We start from the raw sequence: 25,826 nt of genomic DNA, 5'->3' as shown, positions 1-25,826 counted from the left end.
CTTCCTCACTAAAAAAAGAAAAGAAAAGAAAATGTACTCAAGAATATTAACTTGATGATGTACATCCCAGTTGATTTGGAAGAAATAAAATCCGAAGGCAAGGAGAAGGGTTACTGAGGCAGCCCAGGTACGAGGTGACAAAGGGCACAGTCATCATGAAGGCACTGGACACGGGGACGTTTTGGAAAAAAATAATGATACAGTGGACCTAGTGATGGACTAGACAAGGAGGACCACCAAAGAGACAAGAAATCATGGGTTCTGGATGGGAATTGTGGTGATATTGGTATGTGCTTTTTACCACATTATAGTTAAGCAAGCTAATGGATTTCATGCAGCCACGTTTTCCTGGGGCTTTTACCAGCCACTATAAAGAAAGATGGAATTATCATGGCAAACTCACAAATAATGAAAAAAGTGTCCAACTATTGCAACAGGACTACAAAATCATAACAGCAAAATTTACAAATACTGGGAGATACTGAAAGGTCACACGCACTACAGATTCTGAAATGCAAGGTACTTTTTGGGAAGACATACCCCTAGTCCCTCTTTTTGTTCTGGGTCTAGGATAGAGACCGTGGTTCGGGTCTCTGTTTGTCCATCTTTGACCGAAGGGCTGGGCCACAGCCAAGTGACTCCGAGCCAAATGTTGGCAGTCGATGGCTGTAAGATGCTTCCGCTTAAACCGTCTCACTGTTTTGTACCAACAGGCAGAAGAAATGGGACACTCGTTAGTTATCAATTCTACAAGCTAGCCAGCACATTATACTTAAGTTTCAGGAATATAGTGACAGTGGACCACCCCAGCCAGCCCTTCCCCTCTTCCCTATATTTCCATCAACTTTTAGCCATTTCACAGTTTCTTACCATTTTTTCCTTAGAATTTAAGAAAGAATCTTAAAATAAGATCCTAAAATGACTTTCTTTTTTACTTACACTTTCTAGAAGCACTGATCATGAAATGCTCATTCAAAAATAAGTTGCTGCTAACGGATAAATTGAGATCTGCCATCTTTTCCTTGACTGTAGCCAGGCCATGTATGTTCCTATAATTACCATATATATGTAAGCGTTGGCTATAGTTTTTCAAAAATAAATTCATTCATCATTCCCTTTATACACCAGCTTCTCCAAGTCTCAGAAGCAGAATGCAGTGACTAGTAAAACAGTCACTGTAAATTCCTTGAGAAGACCACACTGTACACCTCTCTTAGCCCCCAGAGCATCTCAGTATTGGACACTGATGTAAGAAGATGGGAGCAAGGCCCGCAAGCAGAAGAGAATCAAATTCACTTTTAAGGACATTCAGAGGAGGAAATTTCATATTCTCCCTTAGCAACGCATTACAGCAGCAATTGTATGTAGGATTCTGTCTCATGAGTATTGAAATAATTTCATTTTACATTAGTCATTTTCTGTCAGGTAATTCTTTTTCATGTTTAACCAAGACTCTTTATGTTTCTGTATCTGTTATTGCATGCAAGATTTACCCACCTCCTTATGTCATTAAAAAGTTACCGTATTTACACTACGGTAAAACAGAATACTTAGTTTAAAAAAAAGGAGAGAGAGAGGACAGGAGCAGATATAACAGAATTAAAGTTATTCTTTACAGGAGATGGTCAAAAGAGAATAAAATCAGTTCCTGCCAGTATCATATTTTCACAGGTCCTCAAAATACTCGAGTAAACTGTAGTATCAAATGCCAGAACCTCATTCAACATTTCCCTTAAGCCTGAAAACATCTAAAACCAAGGCACTAACGAGTATAACTGGTATAGTTTACATTTTAAGCATTAACCCCCCTTGGCCCTTAGCTTCCCCAGAAATGATCCTTCCAAATTTGTTTATTCTTTCAAGGTTTAACAGAAGTTAAAAAAAAAATTCATGGGTATTTTAGCACTTTTCAAAAATTATTTCTACAGACAAAAATAGTTCCCCAAACCCGACTAAAAGGATGCTAGAGACCTTGTAACTACCGGAATTTAGGTTTAAAATGCAGTGATAGAACTGTTAAGCCATGTAATATTGACAAATACGTTCGGTCTGATAAAAGCAGTATTGTAGAGTGAGGGGACAGTGGATCTGAAGGGAAAAACTGGGTGTAAGCCCTCAGCTGGCCACACAAGAGCTGGAGGACCCCCAGTCACTCAGCTTCTCTAAGGCTCAGATTACATGAGAAAATTACTCAGATTACATGATTACATGAGAAAATATAACCAAAAATATTTGTTAAACTATAAAACCCTATATATACCCATCTGCTTATTCTATTTAACAAAGTTTAGATATGACTGATTTGCATAAAATATTTAAATAACCTTCAAATTATAAAGATGCGAATTACTAATGGCAAGACATGAAGTGCATCAGCAGTCCAATTACAGCCAATTTTGTATTACTAGAAATAATTTAAAAAATAACAGGTAATACGTCTTATTTATTATGAACAGAAAATATCCCCTTCACTGTAATGGCTTCATAAATTTGATTTTTGTTGTTTTTGTTGAACATATTCTTCTACACTAAAAACCCATAGTCTTACTCATACCTACAGAGGCCAAAAATGAATGTGCAGTTTTTCTATATTAAAAAAAAATTTGAAATTTTTCTACATTAAAAAAATAAGCTTCAAGTCTGATTATTCTCTTTTTAAAAATAAGACACAAAATTTCACCTCTTCTGCTCAAAACCCTTCATATTACAAAGTCAACAACCTAATTACTATTTGTCTGAACAGAGACCTCTGGTCAGGCTGGCAAAAAAGATAAGGTAAAGCTACAACGGGCCTTCCAGAATACTGACAAATCCTGGCCCCTAATTCAGGTGCTCCAAACACACTCGGCTCAACTACAGGAGCAGCTACAGAATTCCAACCAATAAACCTGCCAACCCTGCGGATCCCGGATATGTGACCGATATCTGCTTTTCTCTCTCTTCAAATGTTCCCAACTGTTTCAGAGCTGGCAAATACAATGTCTAGAATTACAACCGGAGGTAGTTGAGAAAAGTTACCAATAAACAGAGAATATCTTATTTAAAGAAGGTGAAGGTCTATTGCCAAACCAGCCTGGAGAGGAAAAGCTTTCACGGATGAAATCACAAAGAAATAAGATTAACAATATCAAACTGCTCAGACTCATATAATCCAGGACCTTGATGCCAGCGCAGGCCTGTCTGGCTTACCGGGATGAATCAGGTAATGCTAAGACTTCTGAAAATCAATAGAGACATATGACCAATTAGAACACTAGAGTCAATCAAGGGGTTGGATGCCCACCCAGATCTACAATATATCCCTAAATTCAGCTTTTGGAAAGTTATACAAGACAGAGGCTGACAGCAGATTTTGTAGAAGAGGTACTCATACATACACAATGCATCTTGGAACTTTTTCTGTAAAAAGTACGCAAGAATGGCTTTATCCCAGCCTTCCCCAGCCAACCAACTATAATAGTGATGTCACAATAAAACCACGGAGGCACGGATAATGACCATCAACCAGGTAGTAGTGTCTTAGCCCCATGCCTAAGAGTCAAAAGCAGTGTGCTCCAAGAAGGTAAGGAACTGCTGTACCCTCTGCATGTGGCATCGTGCCAGGCCCAGAGTACATGTTCCACAGATACTGCAAGAGTGAAGGAGGATGAGAAGAGAGCAAAGTAAGATTGGTAAGGTTGGGAGGAGGAGGAACCTAAGCCCTAGATCACAGGAGTTTGCTGCAAAACTGCTTTCATGTGGAACCTAGCAAGGGCAGACCACACAGGGGAACCTCCCTAAAGGTACCACACCAGACAGACAAGAGAACATCAAAAATACCCAAAAGAACTGTTTTGGAAAAGTAGGTAATATGGACAGGGGTAGACTTTTATTGATGTATTTATTCTGTAAAATACATCTGAATCTTAAAGGCTTGTTGAGAAGAATAAATGTTTGCAGAAAGCTAACAAAGGCACAAAAGCAAAAGAAAGGTAATGGGAACAAGTGTTCTGCTCTTGTTCTGGTATATTCCAGCATATTCTGGCATGAAGCCATCATGGAAGGAGTGAAGGTTAACAGCCTGAAGGAGGGGCACCTGGACTGAGCTATCTGGCTTCTGGGTATTCACACAGCTGCCTATATTGTCCATCTGGACTGGCGTCACCTGAGCCATGACTGCTGGCCTGGAAGGCAGAGCTAACACTTTTATTGTATCTACACATCAAAAATTACTTTTCTGACTTTAGCTAGAGGTCAGAAAAACTAGACTGTATTTTATCTGTCTCTCAGGTCTCTGAGAGATGAAATGCTGTGATTCACTGAACTGGGAGACAGGAGCCTGCACCTACCTCTGGAGTTAACAAGCCAATTAACTAAAAGGCCGGCTGGTGTATTCAGATTTGGAGCCAGAAGACCTCCTCCACTTCGTAGGTGATTCCCTTATCATTAAAAATGGGAATTATAATAAAATGCCACACTGAATTCACAGAATGGTATGACGTTCAAATGAGACAATAGAGACGAAAGTACTCTGACACCCACATTGAGGCTGACAAAACCTATCAGCTGAAATGCTAGAATTACACATCAACCACACCATTCTGAGTGTCTCCTAAAAGGTGCATACATTTATTTTAATGGCATTAATGTTCTTGCAGAATTACAAAAAACCACCATGGTAAAATTCTAACCACGTTTCTATTCTTATTATTAATATGCTTTTTAACCAGCAGTTCAAATATAACTTCATCAAAATAAAGATGCTCAAATGTTACCTCTTCCTTCTCTGAGTCACCCAAACCTCAATGTATTCCTCCCCCATCTAAACAGCAAATGCGAGTCGCACCTCTCTTAAAGGGCATTCATTGTTAGAAGTTTCTCGTGATTCTTTAAGGAGCAAAGTTCAAGGGTGCTCCGCAAGGAACGTGCCGTTAAATGGATGGGGAAAGATCAGAATCACTCATGGGCTTTCCAAATTATATAAGATGCTCAACTGAATCTCCTGCGTACCGAAGTGGGTATTTGCATGCCTCTTGGAGACTACCACGGTGACTAATAGAAATGTGTCATATCCCTCAGGTGTTAGGACAGGAAAAAACTGAGAATGTATGAAAACCATTTTTTCAAACAGAATTTTGCCCACGCCCATGCTGCGTTTTCTGTGACGGCTTTCTTATAGCGTGACATCTCTCTGATACCCCACTCCTGTGGTCCCCCTTCCTACAGTCCCCAGTTCAGCAGACCCCTGGCACCTCAGGATCCCGGTCTTTGCTGTCTGACTTCAAAGTGTTGATGACCTGGAGTTTTGCCATTTATCCATCACAGGATCTCTTCACCATGAGGATCTGTCCACCCTAGCCCCGCTTCTGGCCCACCCCCACTCCCCATGAGGTCCACGGACAGAGACTAGACTCTTATCAGTCTCTCTTGAACCACACAGTTCTTACTAAACCTCCACCAGACTACAGCCCCTAAAAGACAGGGAACATGTCTCACCACGTTATTCCTCAAAGCATTTGGCACAACACTTTGCAAGTAACAGATACCTGAATACCTATTGACTAAGAAGTATGTGACCGTGATTCCTCAATTCTGTTTTAATCTGCCTGGCTTCAATTTTTAATCTTCTTTATTGCAAAACAATTTAAACAAGTCACAGAAAGCGAACCGGAGTGCTTTGGGTTTTGTGGCAAAAACTTGTTCTTCTTCCTCAGCACATAGCTAGTCTACATCTCTGTCTTGCTTGCAGTCAGATGTCTCCTTGATGAACTCCAGCCAAGAGGATGTGAATAAAAGGAATGTGTGCCTCTTCCAGGCATGGCCCAGAAAAACCTCTCCTGCTTGTTCCTCCACCGCCGCGCCCTTAGAAATAACAGGGAAGGGGATTCCCCAGGCCATCCTTAGAAGCCACGTGTTTAAAAAGGAAGAGTCTCCAGCAGCTTGGGTTCTTGGGTTACTGCTTTAAAGAGTGCTCTCCTCCCCAACAATACTTACATACACACACACACACACACACACACACACACACACTCTAACAACCTGGAACCACCTCGGATTGTTACGGGATGGAGAAATGAACTTTGATGGTGAGGTCATTACACATTTGGATCTATTTGCTACTGCAGCCAAGCTTCCCCTGACCGTTGGAAATTGATACCAAATAATTTGATATATAATAATTTGATATATAATTATTCAAATAACTTTAATAATTTGATATCAAATAATTTCCTTTCTTCCCCCACCTTTACTAATCAGAATTTATACCAAAAAGTTCTCTACAACTTACAGGTTACAGACCTAAATGGACAAGATGAAGATGATAATCGTGTCTTCAAGTCCTGGAGGGAAAGATTATTATTAAATAACTACTTTAAAAAAAAAAAAAATCAAGGTAACTCTCTAGTACAAGGTACCTGACTGGAGAGACTGCTCATAATGAGAACCACAGAGGGCAGTTCTGCTAATCTGGATAACTTACTGAGTCACCCAACCTCATCCCGCTAGTTCCCCACAGCCTCTCACTTGTCTCCGAGGGGCTCTGTGAAGATCGACAAGGGGACAATTTCCCTCTTATGTTTCCTGTGGAAAGCACAGAGGTGCACGGCAATGGAGCCCATTATCACAAGGTTTCAGGAACTTCACAGGTCAAACTGCAACTGTGAGACCAAAGAGCCCAATTTAAACATGGTTAATGGTGTCATTCCCCAACTGCAGCACTGGAGAAAGTATGCATTTAAGCCAGGAAGCACTTGGCGGTAATAAAGCCACTCTGCACGTCTCTGAGATACTTGTAACAATTATTTGTATAATTGTGCATTTAATGTGTCATACACAAATTATTATTACTGTAGTATACTGTTTGCGTAACTGTGTATTAACATGTCTCCCACCCCTGGACCGAAAGCTCTATATAGTCTGGTGGGAGAAGTGAGGAACTCACTCAGCCTCAGCATCCCACACCCATTGCTCCGTAACTGTCGATTAAATGAACAAATGCACAACAACAGCGCTTCCCTTTAAAGAAGTTTAGGTTGTCTTCCTTGGCTTTGAAACCCTACACTAGCTTATAGCTCCTAAGAGCTTCGCATCTTTTGAAGTTCTTTCTCATATTCTCATTAGATCCTTGCACAAGCCTACGACTGTGCCACGATTAAACCGGGGCTCAGAGAACACTTGCTTGAAGTCACAACATAGCTTATAGGTGATGGAACTCAGGTCTTCTGACTCCACAAGTCCAGTGTTCCTTCTACTGTAAAATTCTCCCTTCATATCCAGAAAGATTTAAAGCAGCTTCTCAAAACCTCAGGTTTAATTCCCATGTGACTTTTTTTTTATCATTGTGGAATGCCATAACCAGAGAATTAATAACAAGTATTTAGAAAACATAACTATAAGGAAAATAACACTAAATACTGCAGACACAGAATGAAAAAACTTCAAAACATTTTGTCCCTGTTAGCTCTAAAGGAAACAAACGGAAAGAAAACACTCCAGTGCCAGCTCCTTCCCGAGCACACACTCTTGATGCAGAGCCAGGCCCTCCCAGGACCACATCCTGCTTCTCTACAAACCCAAAAGGTCTAGGCTCGCAGGCTCAATCTTCCTTGGGTCCCCCCACACCCTGCACTCATTTGCCCCTCCCTCGGAGACAGCATTCCCTTATCAAAGCAAACAAGGACAGAAAGAGCTTTTCTCTACACACGTTTCTCACAAGGAAAAGAAGGAAGTGCGAAAGAAAGAAAAACAAGAAAGTGATCATTATTTATAGACTAGAATATATTTTTACATTTGAAAAGCTTTTTTCTACTGTCAGTTCATTCCACAGCTACTTTTAAGTATCTACAATGTCCCAGATTCATTATAAACACCACGAGGGCTTCCTTTCTTGGTATCTCCGATGTCAAATGCTACTTTAAACACTGAGGATACAAAAATGATTAGGCTGTCCATATGGCAGCTACCAAAACAAATTACCATACGTAAGGCAGTGCTACACAAATGCATGCATGAAATGCAATGGTAGTAAACAAAAGTGAACAGTGTTAGGAAAGTTGAAAAGGCTTTATGAAGAGCTCAGCCTGGGAAGATGAACAGGATTCGAAAAGGCAAGATAAACATGTGCAAAAATACAGGAAATAGCACAGCACTGGTGTGGCAGAAAAGTTGGGTTTCATCAGAACCCCATGGATTCTGGGTTCATGGATAGGGGACAAGCTGGAAAAGGAATGTGGAGGCACAGCCTATAAAGGTCCTTAAATATAATGCTAAGGAAATTGGATTTTATCTAGGCAATTCAGGAATCACCTAGCTTATAAGTAGGGTCTTTGCACAAATTCACATTTTAGAACAGTAACTCTGGAGGTTGGGTAGAGACTGTCAGGAAAACAAGGCAGAAAGTCACTTTACTAACCAAGGCAAGAGTTGGTAAAGGCCTGAGAGCAGCAGCAGCAGAAATAGAGAGAAATGAAACCGAGAATCAATAGTGTCTTTTTCGACAAGACTGGAAGACAAAGATGAAAGAGAAAGAACAAAGATAACTGACATTTCTAGCTAGAATTTAGTGATAATGTCATTAATCATGTTAAGGAGTAAAGGAGAAATAGTGCTTTTGTTCTAATCACTGTTTCCTGGAGTGAGGGTAGGATTAAAGTTTCCAGTTTTGAAAATAGTTGTTTTTGTTTTGTTTTAAAGTTATCTGTGGAATATGCCAGGTTAAGCTCCAGGAAGAACTTTGAAATATGAGACTGGTCCTCAAAAGACATCTGAGTGACAGTTGAAGGCAGAGGATTTGAGATGCTTTGGTAATAGATAAATTTCTAGAAGTAGGTGATTTCACAGTCAGAAGGGCAAAGACAGAATCCAAATTCAGTCTTCAAATAAAATCAGCCTAGGAAGGAGGGAGGGATAGGACAACAGAGAAAAGAAGATGGCAACAAACCTGAAATTAGTGTTCTAAGTCCAATACCAACAGTTTGGTGTTCACACACGTCAAATAATCATGACACTGATGATCATAGCTGAAGCTACAGAACCATGAAATACAACGTATCAGAAAGGAAAGAAGACAGCCAAGTAGCAAATCACAATGCCACTGATGACTACATGTGAAATAAGACACTAAAGGGCAGACCACAAATTCCAAAAGGCTGCACAAAAGAAATGGGCAACCCAAATGAGAAATCACCAAGATCCCAGAATAGCTCCAACCCTTAGCTTACTGTAAAGATCCCTCCCTCTGCACCAAGCTTTTGCTCCAGAAAAGTCCAGGAGCTGTATACAGACTCACATACATTATCATCTAGCTATCTCAAGGGGGATACAGACCAAAATAAGTTCCTAAAGAAGACCCTGTGGCTTAGCAGTTAAGCACGTGCACTCCGCTACTGGCGGCTCCGGTTCGGACGCTGGGCGCGCACGGACGCACCGCTTGTCCAGCCATGCTGAGGCAGCATCCAACATACAGCAACTAGAAGGATGTGCGACTATGACATATAGCTATCGACTGGGGCTTTGGGGAGAAAAACGGAAAAAAAAAGGAGGAGGACTGGCAACAGATGCTAGCTCAGGGCCAATCTTCCTCAGCAAAAAGAGAAGGATTGGCATGGATGTTAGCTCAGGGCTGATCTTCCTCACCAAAAAAAAAAAAAAAAAAAAGGCGGGGAGATGCAGAATTGCATTTGTAACTAAGTAACCAATCATCTGAATTTAAAATATTGTCCTACTGTGCACCCATGTGTCCCAATTTTGTTTTTAAAGACAGGGAAAGTGGAGGCATAAGGCAAGAGAAGGTGGGGTCATTTGTAATTAGGCGAGGGGAGGAGGGGGCATTAGCAGCAAGAAGTGTGAAGCTATCAGATGCCTCAACTTCCATGTGCACACCACCAATAGCTGCAGTAAGAACGATGATTGACATGTTCTAAAACTTGATGCATTTCAAAGCACCTTTCCGTCTTCCTTTTTTTTTTTTGCAGTGGCAACATACACTGGAACAGTAACTTTGGCAAAGCTGATTTCGGCCCTTGGTTCTGTCTCCAATGACTATCCATATTATTCCGTAAGTTAACCAAATTCAATCTGCTCATTAGTAAAATGGTCTTGGACTCTTACCAGAGGTCTTTTTTCATTTTCTCTCCCTTAATTTATTTGAGCACAGCGCCGGGCACTAGCAGACTCACTAGATGGCTACCATCCTTTCTTCCACAGGACTTTATTACCTACACTTCCGAGGGAAAACCACTAACTTCTTTGGACCTCAGCTTTGCCACCTGTAAGGATGCCTTAGAGGATTGTTTGCGGATTAGATAATTAACGTAAAATGGTTTGTACGCTATAGAGTGCAACCCAAAAATGTAAAGCATAATTGTTTTCAGGCCCGGCAAACAGCAGCAACTCCCATTTCAGGGGACTGAAAACACCAAGAGGTTTAAATGACTAGTACCTATAAAATGGGGGGGGGGGGACTCAACAGCTACCCTAATCTCTCCCATCACCCCCATACTGCCTGCTCAGATCTCAACCTAACCTCCACAAGCTCAAGGCCTTCCCACATCATCTTAATATTCAGGTAAGGGGGAGGGAGATGACAAACGACAGGCAAAAGGACACAATAAAATGACTCGCCCAAGGTCAAAACACCCCAGTAAAAGAGGAAATACTGGCCTCCCAGCAGCCGAGGCCACGTCCCCCGTGACTCCCACAGCCACCGAGGGACGACGAGCTCCCCCTTCCTGGGCCGCAATGTGGGGGCGCCCCGCCGCGCCCTGCAGCTCGCCGGAGACTCTGCACACCCGTGCTCGGCCCGGGCCCCGCACCGCCGCGGATCCGCTCCGCGCCCCGGAGGCCGGACCCCCGCTAAGGACCCCGAGAGGTGAAGCGTCCACACGGCAGGGCACCGCCCACGCTCCCTGCCACGTCCGCGGCCTCACGCACTATGGCGCTCTGGACTGGGGCTCCCGCCTCCGCCGCCGCCTCCGCCGCCGGGCCCGGGCCGCCCGGCCTCACAGTCCCGGCGTCCCCAGGGCACCGCGAGCCCGACCAGGCCGCGGACTTCCTCCGCCAGCTCCGCCCCCGCCGCAGCCCGGGAAGAGCCCGCCGCCGGGGCTGACAGACTGCCCCCGTGACCAATCGGAATGCGCGTGCGGAGGGGGCTGCGCTGACGGACTCCTCCGGCGGCCAATCGGAACGCGCGTCCGGAGGGGGCGCGGCTACCGCTAGCGGGTGCCGCCCCGTCCTGCTTCCGCTAGGGCCGAGGAGGCGAGTGGAAACTTTCCCAGAGTTCCTTCCAGCTCCCGGAGACCCGCGGAGGGGCCGCGGCGGGGCGGGGACTTGCTCGGCTCGGGGGAGCGAGGGGCGCGCCCGCGCCCGCCAGGTGACGAGGACGCGCGGCGGCCCCCGCGGGCTCCCTCAGCGGGCGCGTACGCTTGCGCGCGCTGCCGTCGAGCCGGCCCGGGTCGGCGCCCCTCACCGGCGGGTTCCCGCCGGCCTGCTCCTCCCGGGCGGCGCGCGCCCCTCCACCTCATGTTTCGCCCCAAAAGGAAGCCAGCGCGAGCGGCCGCCTCCGAACGCGCCGCGCGCCCGCGAGCACGGCTGCGCTGGCCCCGGGAGCGCGCGTCCGCGGCGGCCCGCGGTCCGCTGGAGGGGTAACCCCGCGCCGGGCGGGCCTGGGGGGGTCCCGGGCGTGAAGGCGAGCCGGGCCGGCGCTCGGGTGCGCCCCCACGCGGAGGGGCGCTGGGGCCATGGCGGCGCCCGCCGACCCGCGGCGGCTCTGGCGGCTGGTGCAGGAGGGCCGGCTGTGCGCCCTGCGCGAGGAGCTGCGGGGCGCGGCGCCCGCCGCCTGCCCTGGCCCGGCCGGGGACACCCTCCTGCACTGCGCCGCCCGCCACGGGCGTCGGGACGTGCTGGCCTATCTGGCCGAGGCCTGGGACCTGGACATCGAGGCCGCCAACCGCGACTACAAGCGGCCTCTGCACGAGGCTGCCTCCACGGGCCACCGGGACTGCGTGCGGTACCTGCTGGGCTGCGGAGCCGCGGTCGACTGCCTGAAGAAGGCCGACTGGTAGGTGGCGGGAGTTCCAGAAAGACCCCCTACCCTTGCCCCGCAGAACCAGATTCCCACGTGCTTCGTCTGCCTCCACACCATAGCTTCTCCACCTTCCCCAACATATAGGGCAGATCACCTACAGCGAACATTGTTCTGGCCGGTGGGGTTAACTCTTTCACTCTTCTGTTCCAGACTGCTTCCCTTTATAAAGCAGGGAGTCATGTAGAATATAATCGAGCAGACAAAATATGATCAAACGGTGAATTGTCTGCACTACATATAGCATGAATCCCAGGATGCGGTGTTCTTCTGGACACATCTAGCTAAGTGATTGCCTCACCAATGGCATTGTTTTAACTTTTTATTTCGATAATAGTTATAGGTTCCCAGAAGGTTGGGAAGAAATGTTCAGGGAACTCCCATGCGCCCTTCTCCTAGCCTCCCCCAAAGTTAACGTCTTACACGGCTACGGTACAATAACGAGACTAAGAAACTGGCATTGCCACAATCAATATGCTTATTCAGGTTTCACCAGTTATACATGCACTTGAGTGTGTGTGGCGCTCTGTGATTTTCTCACATGTGTAGCGTTGCATAACCACCTCCACAGTCAAGATGCTCACCTGTACCATCACACAAACCAGTTGCATTTTGTTAGATGGACATGTTTTCAGTACTCAATATGTCAGCCTCCTTAGAGATTATGAATGTCTTAAGATTCATAACATAATGATGTTCCTGCCTGCAGACAGCCATATAGTTAAATAAAATGCATCTTGCTCTTGGGGATGGGGGAGTAGGCCTGGTTATGTTTTGAGGGTTGCACTTTGGCTGTGACTACGCACAAGACTGATTTTCTTGTGCTGCTGGTAAATTGGTCCAAAGATGGTTCCCAGAGACATATTAGCTCATATACTCCTTTTTTTTTTTTTTTTGTTAGGAAGATCAGTCCTGAGCTAACATCCATGCTAATCCTCCTGTTTTTGCTGAGGAAGACCGGCTCTGAGCTAACATCTATTGCCAATCCTCCTCCTTCCCCCCCCCCCCAAAGCCCCAGTAGATAGTAGTATGTCATAGCTGCACATCCTTCTAGTTACTGTATGTGGGACGCGGCCTCAGCATGGCCGGAGAAGCGGTGCATCGGTGCGCGCCCGGGATCTGAACCCCGGGCCGCCAGCAGCGGAGAGCGCGCACTTAACCGCTAAGCCACGGGGCCGGCCTGCTCGTATACTCCTTAAAACAATTCTGTGGATAAGGAAATAGCCTCCCCAAAAAGCGCAAGGTCCATTGGGTTATGTATTTGGGGCATGTAGTCACGGTGAGACATTTTTGCCCATTCTCACCTTTCTGATTTTCTGAAATACCTTCTTTCCTGCTGTTCCAGTCATCCTGCCTTGCTCAAGATTCATTCCCCCAGTGAAGCCCATCTTAGAGGTTCCAGCCTTCATTTATCTGGGTTTCTCCCTCTTAATTTCTCATTCACTATCATTGCTACATTACCAAAGATGCACATACATAGTGTTGGTAATTAGTATCGTACCAACCTTAGAAGAGAGATCCTAGATGAGACCTTAGAGGTCGTCTAGGTATAGTGGGCTCCTGCTATGTGCCAGACATGGGTTCTAACCCTGGAATAGGAGGTAAACAAGACCTGCCACTGCTTTCCAGGAGTCATAGCTCCCTTGTTTTGCAGATGAGAAACCAGAAGCTCATGGAAGTGAAATGCCTTATCCCAGATCATTTGTGTGGGAGACGAGGAAGGCCAGAGCCACCTCCCTTGATATGAATATAGTTCACTCTCCCATAACTGTGGACACAAGTCCACAAGTGAGTGTAATCACACTGTTTCATTTGCTTCACCAGTGCATGCTCCTTATGGCTAGGCGCTATGTCAAATGCTCTTCCTTAACTCCTTTTCAGCACAGTTTAGTTGATAAGAGGTTACTGACTGAAGTGACTGGGATAGGTCCAGCAGAGTACCTCTTATGTCTCTGGTTTTCATTAGCTCTCTCCCAATTCAGTGCCATACTGTAAACTAGTTCAGAAGCAGCTCTGCCTCCTCAGTATTTTCCTCCTGTAGGTGCGCCTTCATCACCATCGTTTTCCCCTTGTTATTTTTTCCAGGGCCCTCAGGGCAGGCAGAGAAGTAGCCAGTCAAAGCTGTCTTCCTGCTTCCCAGACCCCTGAGTCTTTAGGTTTTCCATCTCTACCAAGTTGTACATTTTTCTGGCCGCGTACTTCTAATGTCTCAGCTGCCGTTCCACCTGACAGGGTCAGATGACGTTGTCCTGCTTGGCTTAGGACACCTCTGATGATGGCTTGCACGAGGAGGAATCTTGGGGTGATCCAAGACCTTGTAGAACATGGCGCCAGCCCACTTCTGAAGAACAAAGATGGCTGGAACAGTTTCCACATTGCCAGCCGAGAAGGCGACCCTCTGATCCTCCAGTACTTGCTCACTGTCTGCCCAGCTGCCTGGAGGACAGAGAGCAAAATTGGGAGAACTCCTCTGCACACCGCAGGTATGGCTAGAGCCCTGCAGGGACGCGGGCGCAGACGTGCAGACTGTCTCACCCAGCACTGCAGAACATCGAGTTCGAGGCACCCACACGGGAATGGAGGATTCTGGAAAATAGAGGGCAAGGAATAAGAGCAGCTTTGGGGTCTTTTGGCATACAGTCAGTTTGCAAAGCTAATGTAACTTGGCACTTAACTTGCTCTTCTTTCTTGTATTAGTTCACTTTTCATGTTTCTCTGTCCTGTCCTCTCTACTTAGTTAGAGGATAAGCTGGTTCTGTTCCTTACCAAGTCTTTGACCTTGGGCAAGAAACAAGTCTCTTGAATAAGGTTCCTCATTAGCAAAATAGTGATGGCGATGATGCCCATATCACACGGTGGTTGTAAGGTTTCCGGAGCATGATGTGTGGAAATCCCTTAGACAGTGCTTGACACGTGGTGAGCACAGAACAGCTGGCTGCTGCTCTCTTTGTGGTCAGTTTCATATTGTTGTTATTAAAGGCAGGAGGAAAAGAGGTGCTATTTCCTTACATCCTCAGCAGCACCGACCATGGTGCTGTCCATTTAAACCAATAGAGGTGCTTATAATTCAATACCTGGGCCGAGAGCATTTGACTGTCTAGTGATAATGTCAGATATAGATTTGGGGTACAGTTCTCATTGTTTGAAGTAATAATCCTTAACTCTGAATTATCTATTCCTAGATTATTTTAAATTAGTGAAAAGCAAAAGGGCAGTGGTGTAAGACAAGACAGATGCTAAAGAGCTCAAGTCCAGATCCAGAAATTCAGAAAATAATCTTTAGCGTTTTAGGTGGTACGTTGAATTAGAATACAGGGCTCTTAGTTTCTCTCAAAATCAATACCTGTGACATGGTGTAATGTAGGAAATAGGCATCCAATTATTCTAGCCACAGTGGGCAGGTGGGGACCAAGGATTCCTTTGTAAAACTTTGCAAGTGAGTAGAATACTTTTCTCCGCTCACGGATTGATTGACTAGCTCCCCTGCTCTTCTGGAGAAACAGCACCCAGTCATTCTCACAAGACAGTGGAGAACACACAGTCAAAATCTTCATTATTGAGAATAGTTAATTTTAGTAGGAGAATTAAGTTCCTAGATGTTTTGTCATGGATTACTATTAAAATGTTTTACGTTTCCTCGGCAAGAACTGACTGGCCTGAGGGATTTGCAGCACGTAAGTGAGGAGATAAGTCTAAGATTGAAAATTTGCCATGAAAGTGCCCATAAAGACAAGGTAATCAGGTTTTGGCTATGTACCTGTTAAGTGAAAACATCATTCTTTACCACTTATCCAGCTAAATTTTTATTTTTCTAGGGTGGTAACGGTATACCTAACTTACTCCCTGTAAGTCATAGCTAAAAGGATGGGGCAGAGAGAGGTGCCAGGAGAAAAGAAGCAATTTATACATGGACTAAAAGCTCTAATTCTCGATTCTCTTCTCCCAGCAATGCATGGCTGTTTAGAGGCAGTAAAGGTGCTTCTTCAGAGGTAAGAACAAAACAGCAAATTGAGGAAAATAATGCACTAATTATGACACAGGGTTAATATCAATGTTACATGAAATGCTCAGACAGATTGTTCAGAAGGAAACCAAGGTACCAAAAGAGACATGAACAAAGGACATAAGTAACTCAATATAAAACAAAAATAGCCAAGAAGCATGAGAAAAAATCATGCATTTATCTATTTATTCAATGAATATTTGTGTATTCACTCAGTGCTTAATATAAACGAAGCACATACGAGATGCAGGGGCTGCAACAGAAATGAGACAGTGTGGTTGCCCCGTCCTGGAGCTCACAGACTGGCAGGGAAGACAGACACTCACAAGTTGGGAGTCTGATGAGCGTTACAAGGAATGGCAGGACCCCTACAGGAGCACATGACAGGAAGACCCAGCTCGGCCTGGGAGTGAGGAATCTCAGCCTCAGTGATATTTAAGCTATGACCCGAGGAGGCTGGAAGCGGGAGGCAGGAGGCATCCCAGACAGAGGTGACAGTACCGTGAATGCTCAGGGCTGGAAAAAAGCATAGTGCATTTAAGAAACTGGAAGAAGGGGCAGACCCAGTGGTGTAGCAGTTAAGTTCGAGCGCTCCCACTTTGGTGGCCTGGGTTTCGCAGATTTGGATCCCACGCGCGGACTTACGCACTGCTCATCAAGCCGTGCTGCAGCGGTGTCCCATATATAAAGTAGAGGAAATTGGGTACGGATGTCAGCTCAGAGACAATCTTCCTCAAGCAAAAGGAGGAGGATTGGCAATAGATGTTAGCTCAGGGCTAATCTTCCTCACAAAATAAAAGAAACTGGAAGAAGTTCAGTACAGGCTGAAGCCTAAAGAGTGGAGGAGAGAACGGGGCGTGCTGGTGCTGGAGAGGAAGGCCAGATTTACATCAGGTGGAACACTAGACCACATGAAGGATTTTAGATTTTATTCTGAGCCTGTAAGCTGCCATGAAGGGTGTTAAGTCGGAGGCAGGGGTATGTAATAAGAAATTCATATTTTTCAAAGGTCCTTAGGTTACAAAATAGAGAATGGATTGGAGGGGGAGCAAGAGTGGGTGCTGTGGAAGCAGTTGGGAGCTATTGCAGTTAAGGAGGAGAGAAGGAATGGTAGCTGGACTAAGAGGCTGACTGTAGGGATGACGGGAGAGATTTGGAGATACTGAAGAATAGAATCAACAGCTCTAGGTGAGTAATTTGATAAAGGGCCTGGGGGAGGTGACTGAGGTTTCTCACTTAAGGCACCGCTGACGGTGCTCGTGCCGTTTACTGAGGTAGAGAACCCTGTAAGAGCAGCAGCGTTTGGGGGAGAAGATGATAATTTCACTTTTGGACATTGAGTTGCACTTACCCATGAGACATTCAAGCAAAGATGTGAAGCAGACAGTTGGAGACACAGCTGTGAAGCCCAGAGGAGAGGTATGGGCTGAGATACAGATGGGGGCCTCATCAACGCGGAAATGACAGTTGACTCCGTAAGAGAGGAAGAGACTACCTGAGGAGACAACGTATAGTAAGAAGAGAAGAGGACTTAGCGCAGTGCCCTGGAAGCATTGCTTAGATGTGGGCCTTGCCTGCTGCGGATTGGAACATACTTGGTTTCTGCAGGTTTATCGATAGTCCTTCATTCATTCAACAAGCATTTCTTAAGCACCTCCCATGTGTCAGGTGCAGGGTGACGAGCAAAACAAACATGGTCCTTCCCCTAAAGGCTATAGGCTGGTGTGGGAGCCAAGTATAGGCGAACAGTCACAGAAATAAATACCGTAAAATTACAAATTGTAATAATACTACAAAGGAAAAGTACGCAATGCCATGAGGGAACAAATGTACAGTAGATGGGGGAAAGAAGACAGGTCTCTGTGAGGTCACATTGAAGCTGCGATTCGAAGGACGGGCTAGAGTTTGCCAAGTGAAGAAGGGAGAAATAATGTTCCAAGCAGAAGGAATCAGCAAGTGCAAAGGCAGCAAAGAGCTGGGCAACTGGAGGAACAGAAGGCAGCACAGGTAGAAGGTAGGACCGAGAGGGTAGGAATGGGAGAAGATAGGAGAGGTAGTAGGCGGGATCGAAAAGAAAGGAGGACAGGCAGGAATGGGAGAAGGGAGGGCTGTGAACATGGTAGGAACGGAAGAAAAGTGGGATCAAGAAGAAGGTAGGACAAGTAGGACCATCAAGAAGGTAGGAGTGGAAGCAGGAAGAAGGGAGGAGCGGAAAGAAGGGAGGCTGTGGGTGCACGGGGAGCAGTGAGTGTGGGGCCTGGAGAGGGAAGTAGGTGCCACGTTCTCCCGACCGTTGGAGGTCTGTTGAGGTGTTTGATTTTGTCCTTTGTGATTGGGAAGTAGTTAAAGGTTTTAAGCAGGAGTGGCCGTACCCAGGTTAGGTGGTGAGAAGATGACTCTGCTGGCTGAGAGAATGGCTTAGCAAGGCAGGAGCCGCCGTGAGAATAACGATTAGGAGGTGGTTGTCTGTTGACTTGGTCTTAAGGGGTGAAAGAGATGGAGAGGAGGGTACAGTGTTTAAAAATACTTTGGATGTAGAATTGAGAGATTTTGGTAATAGGTTGGTTGTGAGGGATAAGGGATGACTCCAAGGCTGCTGGCGTGAGAAGCTGGAGCGATGATGGCCCGTAAACGTGGGTGGTGACGATGGTCAGAGGAGGGGCAGATTGGCTGGGGAGAAGCGGCATGCTTCCAAAGAGCTCAGTTCAGACACTGAGATGGGGCAGAGCGGGAGAGTCGCGGGTGTTCACGGATCATTTGTAAGGCATGTCGTGGGCTGTGGGTGGGCAAGAGTGGACTGTCCGTTGGGTTTGAAGCAGTAACTTTTCTCAGGTCTGATATGTTGGGTTTGGGCTCTAGGTGCCAGTATGAACCAGACTCCAGAGACAAGTGTGGCCTCACGCCCTTCATGGATGCCATTCAGTGTGGTCACATCGACGTAGCCAGGCTGCTCCTCGAAAATCATAAGGTACAGAAATGGTTTGGTTTTATTCCTTTGGTTCTTCCTATAAGTTTCAGATCATAGATTAAATAGAAAGCATAGGTATTCAGATCCTGGCTTCAAATCCCAGCTCTGCCACAGGGACCCCTTGACCTCTTTAAGCATCAGTGTTCCCATCTGTAAAATGGAGACAAATTTAATCTCTTCAGAGGGTTACTATGAGGATTAAATAATACAATGTACATAAAACAGTTAGCAAAGTATTCCATAAACAGCAGCTGTTTTATAGTATTAATAACAAACTCCCCACAGAGTATACTTTGGCACTTTAGCGTAGAGCATTGACTCTTAACCATTTCTTTGATTACAAAGTCCTTTGAAAATCTGACAAAAGCTATGTATCATTTGCCGAGAAAAATGTACGTAGATGACAGAGTTTTGCCAGAATGTCGGAAGGTCTGTGGACCCAGGTTTCTCCGCTCCTTACTTTTGTTCCTGTCTCTCCCCAACCTACTAGGCTTGCATTTCTGCTGAGGATTCCCTGGGGGCCCAGGCTATCCACAGGGCAGCAGTCACCGGGCAGAATGAAGCCATCCGATTCTTGGTCTCTGAACTTGGCGTTGACGTGGATGTGAGAGCAACAGTGACCCGCCTCACAGCTCTTCATTATGCGGCTAAGGTTTGTTTCTTTTTGTAACGGTGTCCCTGCTGCCTTAGGCTTGCCTTACTCCATTGATGAATAGCTCCATAGTTCTGTTTCTTTGGCTTCAACTCTATGGAGGAAAGAAACGGCCCATGATATACTCCTGAAATGTTTATCATTCTGAAGCCCGGTGCCCCTTGAAATAGAAAACTGCCTTTATTTCTTTCTAGGTAAAAACTGAAAAAAAACCTTTACTCCATTTAATGCCTGGGCTTTATGTCCCCCCCAATTTTTTTGTTTTCAGGAATGTTATTTGAAGCCATAAAAATCCATTGTATGAAATTGCTAGCTCTTTATCCTTATACTGGATTTTTTCTTTAACTGAGACAAGGAAATTGCATTTACCAGGCTCTCCAGTGTATAAAACACTTACGACGTGTGGAACGTTTTCCCTAGAAAAGTAGCTGCTGACGCCCTCCTGTTTTAAATGCCATAAGTCTTTTGTGTATTATTTTCAACGTGATTGGCTACCTGCCTTTAGTTGTTTTTTTAAGCAACAGAAATAAATTTTTTCTGTGTTCCCCCTATGAGAAAGTGGACAGATAGATGAGGGTAGGCCAAGAATATGGTCTGTTCCCCCATGAGAAAGTGGATAGATAGATGAGAGTGGGCTAAAAGTATGGTCTGTGGCCGCAGGGGGAAAAAAGCTAGTGGGTCCACCCATGGGAAGATGGAACCTGCAACCTTGATTTTAGTCTCACCATGTACTAGTGGACCAACTGGCCAGACAAAAAGTATATAAGTTGCTTTATAAATGATAATGCGAGCTGTGATAAGAATCCCGTCCAGGAGAGGTTACAGTCTTTTCTAGTTTATCTCTGCCCTAAATATTTTAGCAAAGACTATTTGCTTGGGAGGTTTTGGAATTGTGTGTTCTGTACAAATTGCAAGATTTATACTCCTTGCACTGCAGGAAACTCAACTGTATTAGTTGATAATTTGGCCTACAAAGTTGATCATCTATGTTCTAATAACTGTCACCAAAATCTTTATTTAATGATTCACACTGAAATTTGAGAGTGATATAACACATCTTCCTTAGCTATGAAAATTCAGTTTTAGCAGTTAAATATTTTAGAAAAAGTACCTAATATGCATTAGAGTTTGCATTTAAAGCCTTGCTTTTGTCCTCGTCACAGTGATAACAAGTTTATTTCAACACTCAGGAAGGTCATGTGAGCACAGTTCAGACGCTCTTATCCTTGGGTGCTGACCTCAGCTCTAAAGATGACAGAAATCGATCAGGTATGACCTCATTTTACATAAGGCTTGGAAATTATTAGTAAACCAAATGTAAATAGTACATGGACTTTAATATTAAAAACATTGGTTTTAACAACACACAGCCAGAGAGAACTGTATGGTGGTTACCAGGGGCAAGGAAGTTGGGGGGTGGGCACAAAGGGTGAAGGGAGGCATTTATATGGTGACTGGCAAACAATAATGTACAAGCAGAATTTCACAGTGCTATAAACTATTAAGACATCAATAGTAAAAAAACAAGAGAAAACGTTGGTTTTAATATTGTTCCTCTAGTAGCTCAGCAGCTATTCTTGAACATCTCCTCTACTTGCAACGCTATAGAACTATTGCTGTCGCCACAGCCATAATGCTGACTGCTGTTCATTACTACTGCTGTGACTGTAGCTTTCATTATTTTAAGCTCCAGCAATATATGTGACATAAAAGCACTTTCTTAATCCATGATGGCGCCAGGTATTATATAGATTCCTCATAGGTCGTCTCTCTTTGGAGTGTGTTTAAAAACTATAATCACTATAATTTTTTAAATTTAGAACTCAGAAAGGTATTTTCAGGGCTAATTTTTTTTTTTTTGGTGAGGAAGATCAGCCCTGAGCTAACATCCAATGCCAATCCTCCTCTTTTTGCTGAGGAAGACTGGCCCTGGGCTAACATCCGTGCCCATCTTCCTCTACTTTATATGGGACGCCGCCACAGCATGGCTTAACAAGCAGTGCGTCGGTGCGTGCCCAGGATCCGAACCGGTGAACCCCAGGCCACTGCAGCAGAGCGCGCGCGCACTTAACCGCTTGCGCCACGGGGCCGGCCCCCAAAGCTAATTCTTTAGACTTGGACTTTAGAATAAACCCTCCTGTTGACAGTCTGTGCACCAGTGGCCACCTTGCAAGGGTTTAGTGGGATCTCCATGATGCCTCAGAGACTAACAGATAACTGCTCGCTCTAGGGCTACAGAGGACAGTCGTGACGTTCAGGGACACAAGGCTTTCTCCTAAAGGCAGGGCAGCAGGACCCAGGATCTTCGGGCTCGCAGCACACTGGAAGCCCTCAGCACTAATTTCTAACCAGGATGGGAAGACTTGTCAGCAGTTTTTCTTTTTGTCACATCATTCTCATTCATGGTGATATTTTTACTTACACAGAGAATTCACGAAGCTTTGAGAATGTTTTCTGTGCCATTTAAAGTTTCCCATTTCTCGTTAACTTGCTTTGTTGCTTTAAACAAGTCTCTTAAATCCTCTCCAATTGGTTTTGTTATTTTTAAAACCATTTCCATCCCAATCAGGTAAAAGGAAAAATATTTTGATATTGTATAGGCAAAGTCGTAAGGATGAATTATGGAAATATAAAATCTGTGTAATTGAAAGGTCGTTATTGCTTTGGGGTCGCGCACTGAGTTCCTGTGACTTATGTCTCCGCTCAGCCCTGCACCTGGCCTGTGCAGGGCAGCACGCGGCTTGTGTCGAGTTTCTCCTGCGCTCTGGGCTAAGAGACTCTGCAGACATCACGGGCGCCCTGGCTCAGCAGCTCGCACGGAGCACAGACATCCTTCATTGCTTCAATCACAGCGTGACGACGTGAGGGTGTTTCTAAAGGAAGATAAGACAGTGCATGGTAACTTCCTTCCTGCTGCTTATGTCACTACCAGATTCAGTGAAATCGGCGAATAGCCAGTGTTTTCTGCCTGCCTTCCCTCTGCCCTCTCCACTCAGTTGAGAATTCCCAGATGATGGGGAGGCTGGCTTCCTAGCTATGTGACTGGCACATTGTGAGATCTTGAGCACAATCAGAATCTTTCCATGATTTGTATTTCACTTTCCTTCACTTCAGGTGGAATTAGATGATGTTTATGAAGTCAGTGTCTGGAATCTTTAGAAAAGCGTGTAATGTGCATGAATATGATGTATACATATATATTTAGATATATATGTATATGTGAAATGTTTTATAATAAATATATGGCAAGGCAATGATAACATTAAAAATATAAGAAATTGCTATTAGCTTGTGCCATAAAGCATAATTGCCCTATTTACTTTCTTCTTTCATAGGCTTTTTCTTGGCCATTACAATGGTTTAACTTATAGTGTTGTAGCCAGGAAGGAAATGCTTATAATCTGTCTACACAGACACTTACAAGGAGTTAATGAAAACATTTCTATATTCTAAGCACTGCTACTTAAGCTATAATGTTTTCATCTTAAGGCTTATTTTTCTTTAATAAGGTTCTATATTGGCTCCCTGTGGGTAATAAATACACCTAAAAAATTCATCTAAGATATTTTCAGAACTTTGCCCTGACCTCAGTTGAAGAAGGGGTTTGTTCTTAAACCCACAGGTCATATCTCCTGTCCTATGCCACCTGCCTACGAAGCCTGTGATTGTTGAGGAATGAACACTTGCATAACTGTAAAAAATTTTGCAGCAGCTTAAACAGATTGAAGATAGGATGAATCCCCAGGCATTTGGATTCTTTTCCTTTTCCTTTTATTTTTTTGATCATTTTCTTTGAATTGCAAAGAGTAATTATTAATCCAAGTCAGTCTCTTAAAGAATTGTATGCATCAGTCACAAGCAAGACTTAATCCCCCGGCTCAGTGCAGTCCAGTAAGAACTGTTACACACCCACCTGTTCTCAGCATCGTGCTAGGCTGGGTAAATAGCAAGAATTTCCACTTCTTCTTCATTATTCCCAGATGGTGCTGGCTGATTCCTATCCCTAACAACCACACAAATGTCCTGGCAGAAAAACAACTTGATTATATAACCCTGTCTTGTGACCTCCAGATCACACTCTACATCTGCACTGATTCCAGCAGCAACTGCTGTTTTCCTGTTGCTTCAGAGACATCTTTGTGTTGCTTCAGGCCCTTCGGGTCTGAAGATGGTCCTGTTATGTGGATCTTCACGTGTGCAGGGGGGATGGAGGGGTCAGTCTGCTGCAGGCCTTCTTTGCCCCTCGGCACACACGGGAAGCAGCTTTTTGTTTGCAATGACTACGTGCAAGATCTGTTCACATCTGTAGCTTTGCTTCCACCTGACAAAGTAGCGGGGATTATGGGCTCTCAGGCTACACTTTCCTTCTCCAGAAGTTCTTGATTTCATAAGCCCTTGTAGCACAGACCACGGCTGCTCGATGCTGCTGAAGCTACTCGAAAGCCGGGATGGCAGTGATGATGATAACAATTGTGGCAAAGATGGTAGTCGTAATCTGGTAATTTATGACTGTAATAGTAATGCATTAAGAATGCTAATGACAATAGTGATAATAATTAGTATTATTCCCTCACTTCCTGATTATAGGTACTTTTCTCCCTTCCTTTGAGTCTTTACTTAAAAGTCACCTCAGTGAGGTCCTCCCAGGTCACCCGGTCTAAAATTTTATTCCCTTCTCCAGCATTTTCTATCTCCTTTCCCAGCTTGTTTTTTCTCCTTAACATTTACCACTATCAAATAGACTATACATTTTGAGTTATTTATTTTGTTTACTGTCTGTCTCCCCCACTAGAATGTAAGCTCCTTGAGCAGGGATTTTTGTCTCTCTTGTTCACCCATAGTGCCTGGCACATGGTAAGGTTTTAAATTATTATATGGTCAGTGAGTGAGTGATAATAATTTATGTTTCTTGAACATTTCCTATGTCCTAGATGCTGTGCTGAACGCCTTACCTAGAGGGGCTCATTTCACCTCTTGACTCTTGCACCATGCCGCGTCTCCTGATCATTATTCTATCTCTAGCATCTTTTCTTATCCAGACTTGTTTAAAGAAGAGTCTACACTTGGTTCCCTCAACTCACAGGCACTGCTCTCCCCACTGCCATCTGGCTTCCTTGTGCTACTCTCTGTGGATTATTCTCTCTTAGGTTACCAGTGACTTCCTAATTGCCAGATCAAGCAATATATTTTTAGCCCTTGTGTTACTGATCCTTTCAGTTCAATTGTCAATCATTCTCGCCTTCTGGAAGCTCTTTTCTTGTCACTTCTGATGACACGCTCTTGGGTTTTTCTTTCTTTTTTTTTGTGAGGAATATTAGCCCTGAGCCAACATCTGTCGCCAATCCTCCTCTTTTTGCTGAAGAAGATTGGCCCTGGGCTAACATCCATGCCCATCTTCCTCCACTTTATACGGGACACCGCCACAGCATGGCTTGACAAGCGGTGCATCGGTTCGCGCCCGGGATCCATCTGAACCTGCAAACCCCGGGCCATCGCAGCAGAGCGCATGAGCTTAACCACTACGCCACTGGGCCGGCCCAGGGTTTTTCTTTCTGATGTTTCCTTTTCTGTCTTCATCGTGAGCCTTTTAGGGCCTGTCCCGTAAGTGCTAGCACACCCACTTCTGTCACCCACTCCCTGCTTTCTTTATTCTGCGTACACTCCCAAAGCCATCTCCATTCTCATCATTCCACCCTGCACCCTCTCTAACCCTTGTTTTCTGCTGCCTGCTGTATATTTTTGCATGGATGTCTAAGGCCATTCCACAATCAATTTGTTCAAAAGCTAGCTTTCCCCATAACCTGCTTACATATACATCTGTATTCTCTGCCTAAGTTGATAACACCACAGTTCATCCAGTCGCCCAAGCTGGAAACCAGGAATCCGGGGCTCTTCCCTTGGCAGGAAGCCCCAGTCCATCTATTCTGCTCCATCCCTGCTATGACTCCCTGGTTCAAGCCCTCAGATTCCCATCCGGACCACGATTGCCGCAGCCTCCCAGCTATTCCTCCTGTTCGCTCCATCCTCCACGTAGCTGTCAGAGAGCTCTCACCTGCGTGACCAAGGGCACTGGGTGGTGGCTTCTCTCCCAGAGAACCAGAGAACGTATCTACACATTCACTGGAGTTTCCAGTGCTTTGAC

General features: G+C 45.0%; 2 protein-coding genes across 4 annotated transcripts in view; one reads left to right on the top strand and one right to left on the bottom strand.

Annotated features, from left to right (window-relative positions):
- FBH1 (F-box DNA helicase 1) overlaps positions 1 to 10,879 on the bottom strand; it is a 44,812-nt gene extending 33,933 nt beyond the window's left edge. For 2 of the 3 annotated variants that reach the window (XM_058532367.1, XM_058532368.1), the window contains exon 1: positions 541 to 696. The gene's annotated coding sequence lies outside the window, so the exon portion shown is untranslated. Of the gene's footprint in view, positions 1 to 540; positions 697 to 10,641 lie in introns of those variants that run through there. The other variant, XM_058532369.1, reaches the window with a different exon arrangement.
- Positions 10,880 to 11,658: 779 nt separating this feature from the next.
- ANKRD16 (ankyrin repeat domain 16) lies at positions 11,659 to 24,982 on the top strand. The gene is made up of 8 exons (XM_058532366.1): positions 11,659 to 12,037; positions 14,324 to 14,544; positions 16,008 to 16,050; positions 18,924 to 19,032; positions 19,523 to 19,684; positions 20,875 to 20,953; positions 22,392 to 22,582; positions 23,307 to 24,982. The coding sequence occupies exons 1-7, from the start codon at positions 11,718 to 11,720 to the stop codon at positions 22,547 to 22,549; spliced, it is 1,092 nt and encodes a 363-aa protein (XP_058388349.1). The 5' UTR covers positions 11,659 to 11,717; the 3' UTR covers positions 22,550 to 22,582; positions 23,307 to 24,982.
- The last annotated feature ends 844 nt before the right edge of the window (positions 24,983 to 25,826 follow it).

Source organism: Diceros bicornis, chromosome 36 (assembly GCF_020826845.1).
Source record: "Diceros bicornis minor isolate mBicDic1 chromosome 36, mDicBic1.mat.cur, whole genome shotgun sequence".
Classification (NCBI taxonomy): Eukaryota; Metazoa; Chordata; class Mammalia; order Perissodactyla; family Rhinocerotidae; genus Diceros; species Diceros bicornis.
The sequence above is the reverse complement of the archived record's forward strand: the minus strand, read 5'-3'. Positions and strand labels throughout refer to the sequence as shown.

Coding starts and splice junctions, on each gene's coding strand:
- ANKRD16 (XM_058532366.1), top strand. CDS start 11,718: ATGGCGGCGCCCGCCGACCCGCGGCGGCTCTGGCGGCTGGTGCAGGAG. Junction 12,038..14,323: donor TGCCTGAAGAAGGCCGACTG/GTAGGTGGCGGG, acceptor TGCTTGGCTTAG/GACACCTCTGATGATGGCTT. Junction 19,033..19,522: donor TGCTCCTCGAAAATCATAAG/GTACAGAAATGG, acceptor CCAACCTACTAG/GCTTGCATTTCTGCTGAGGA.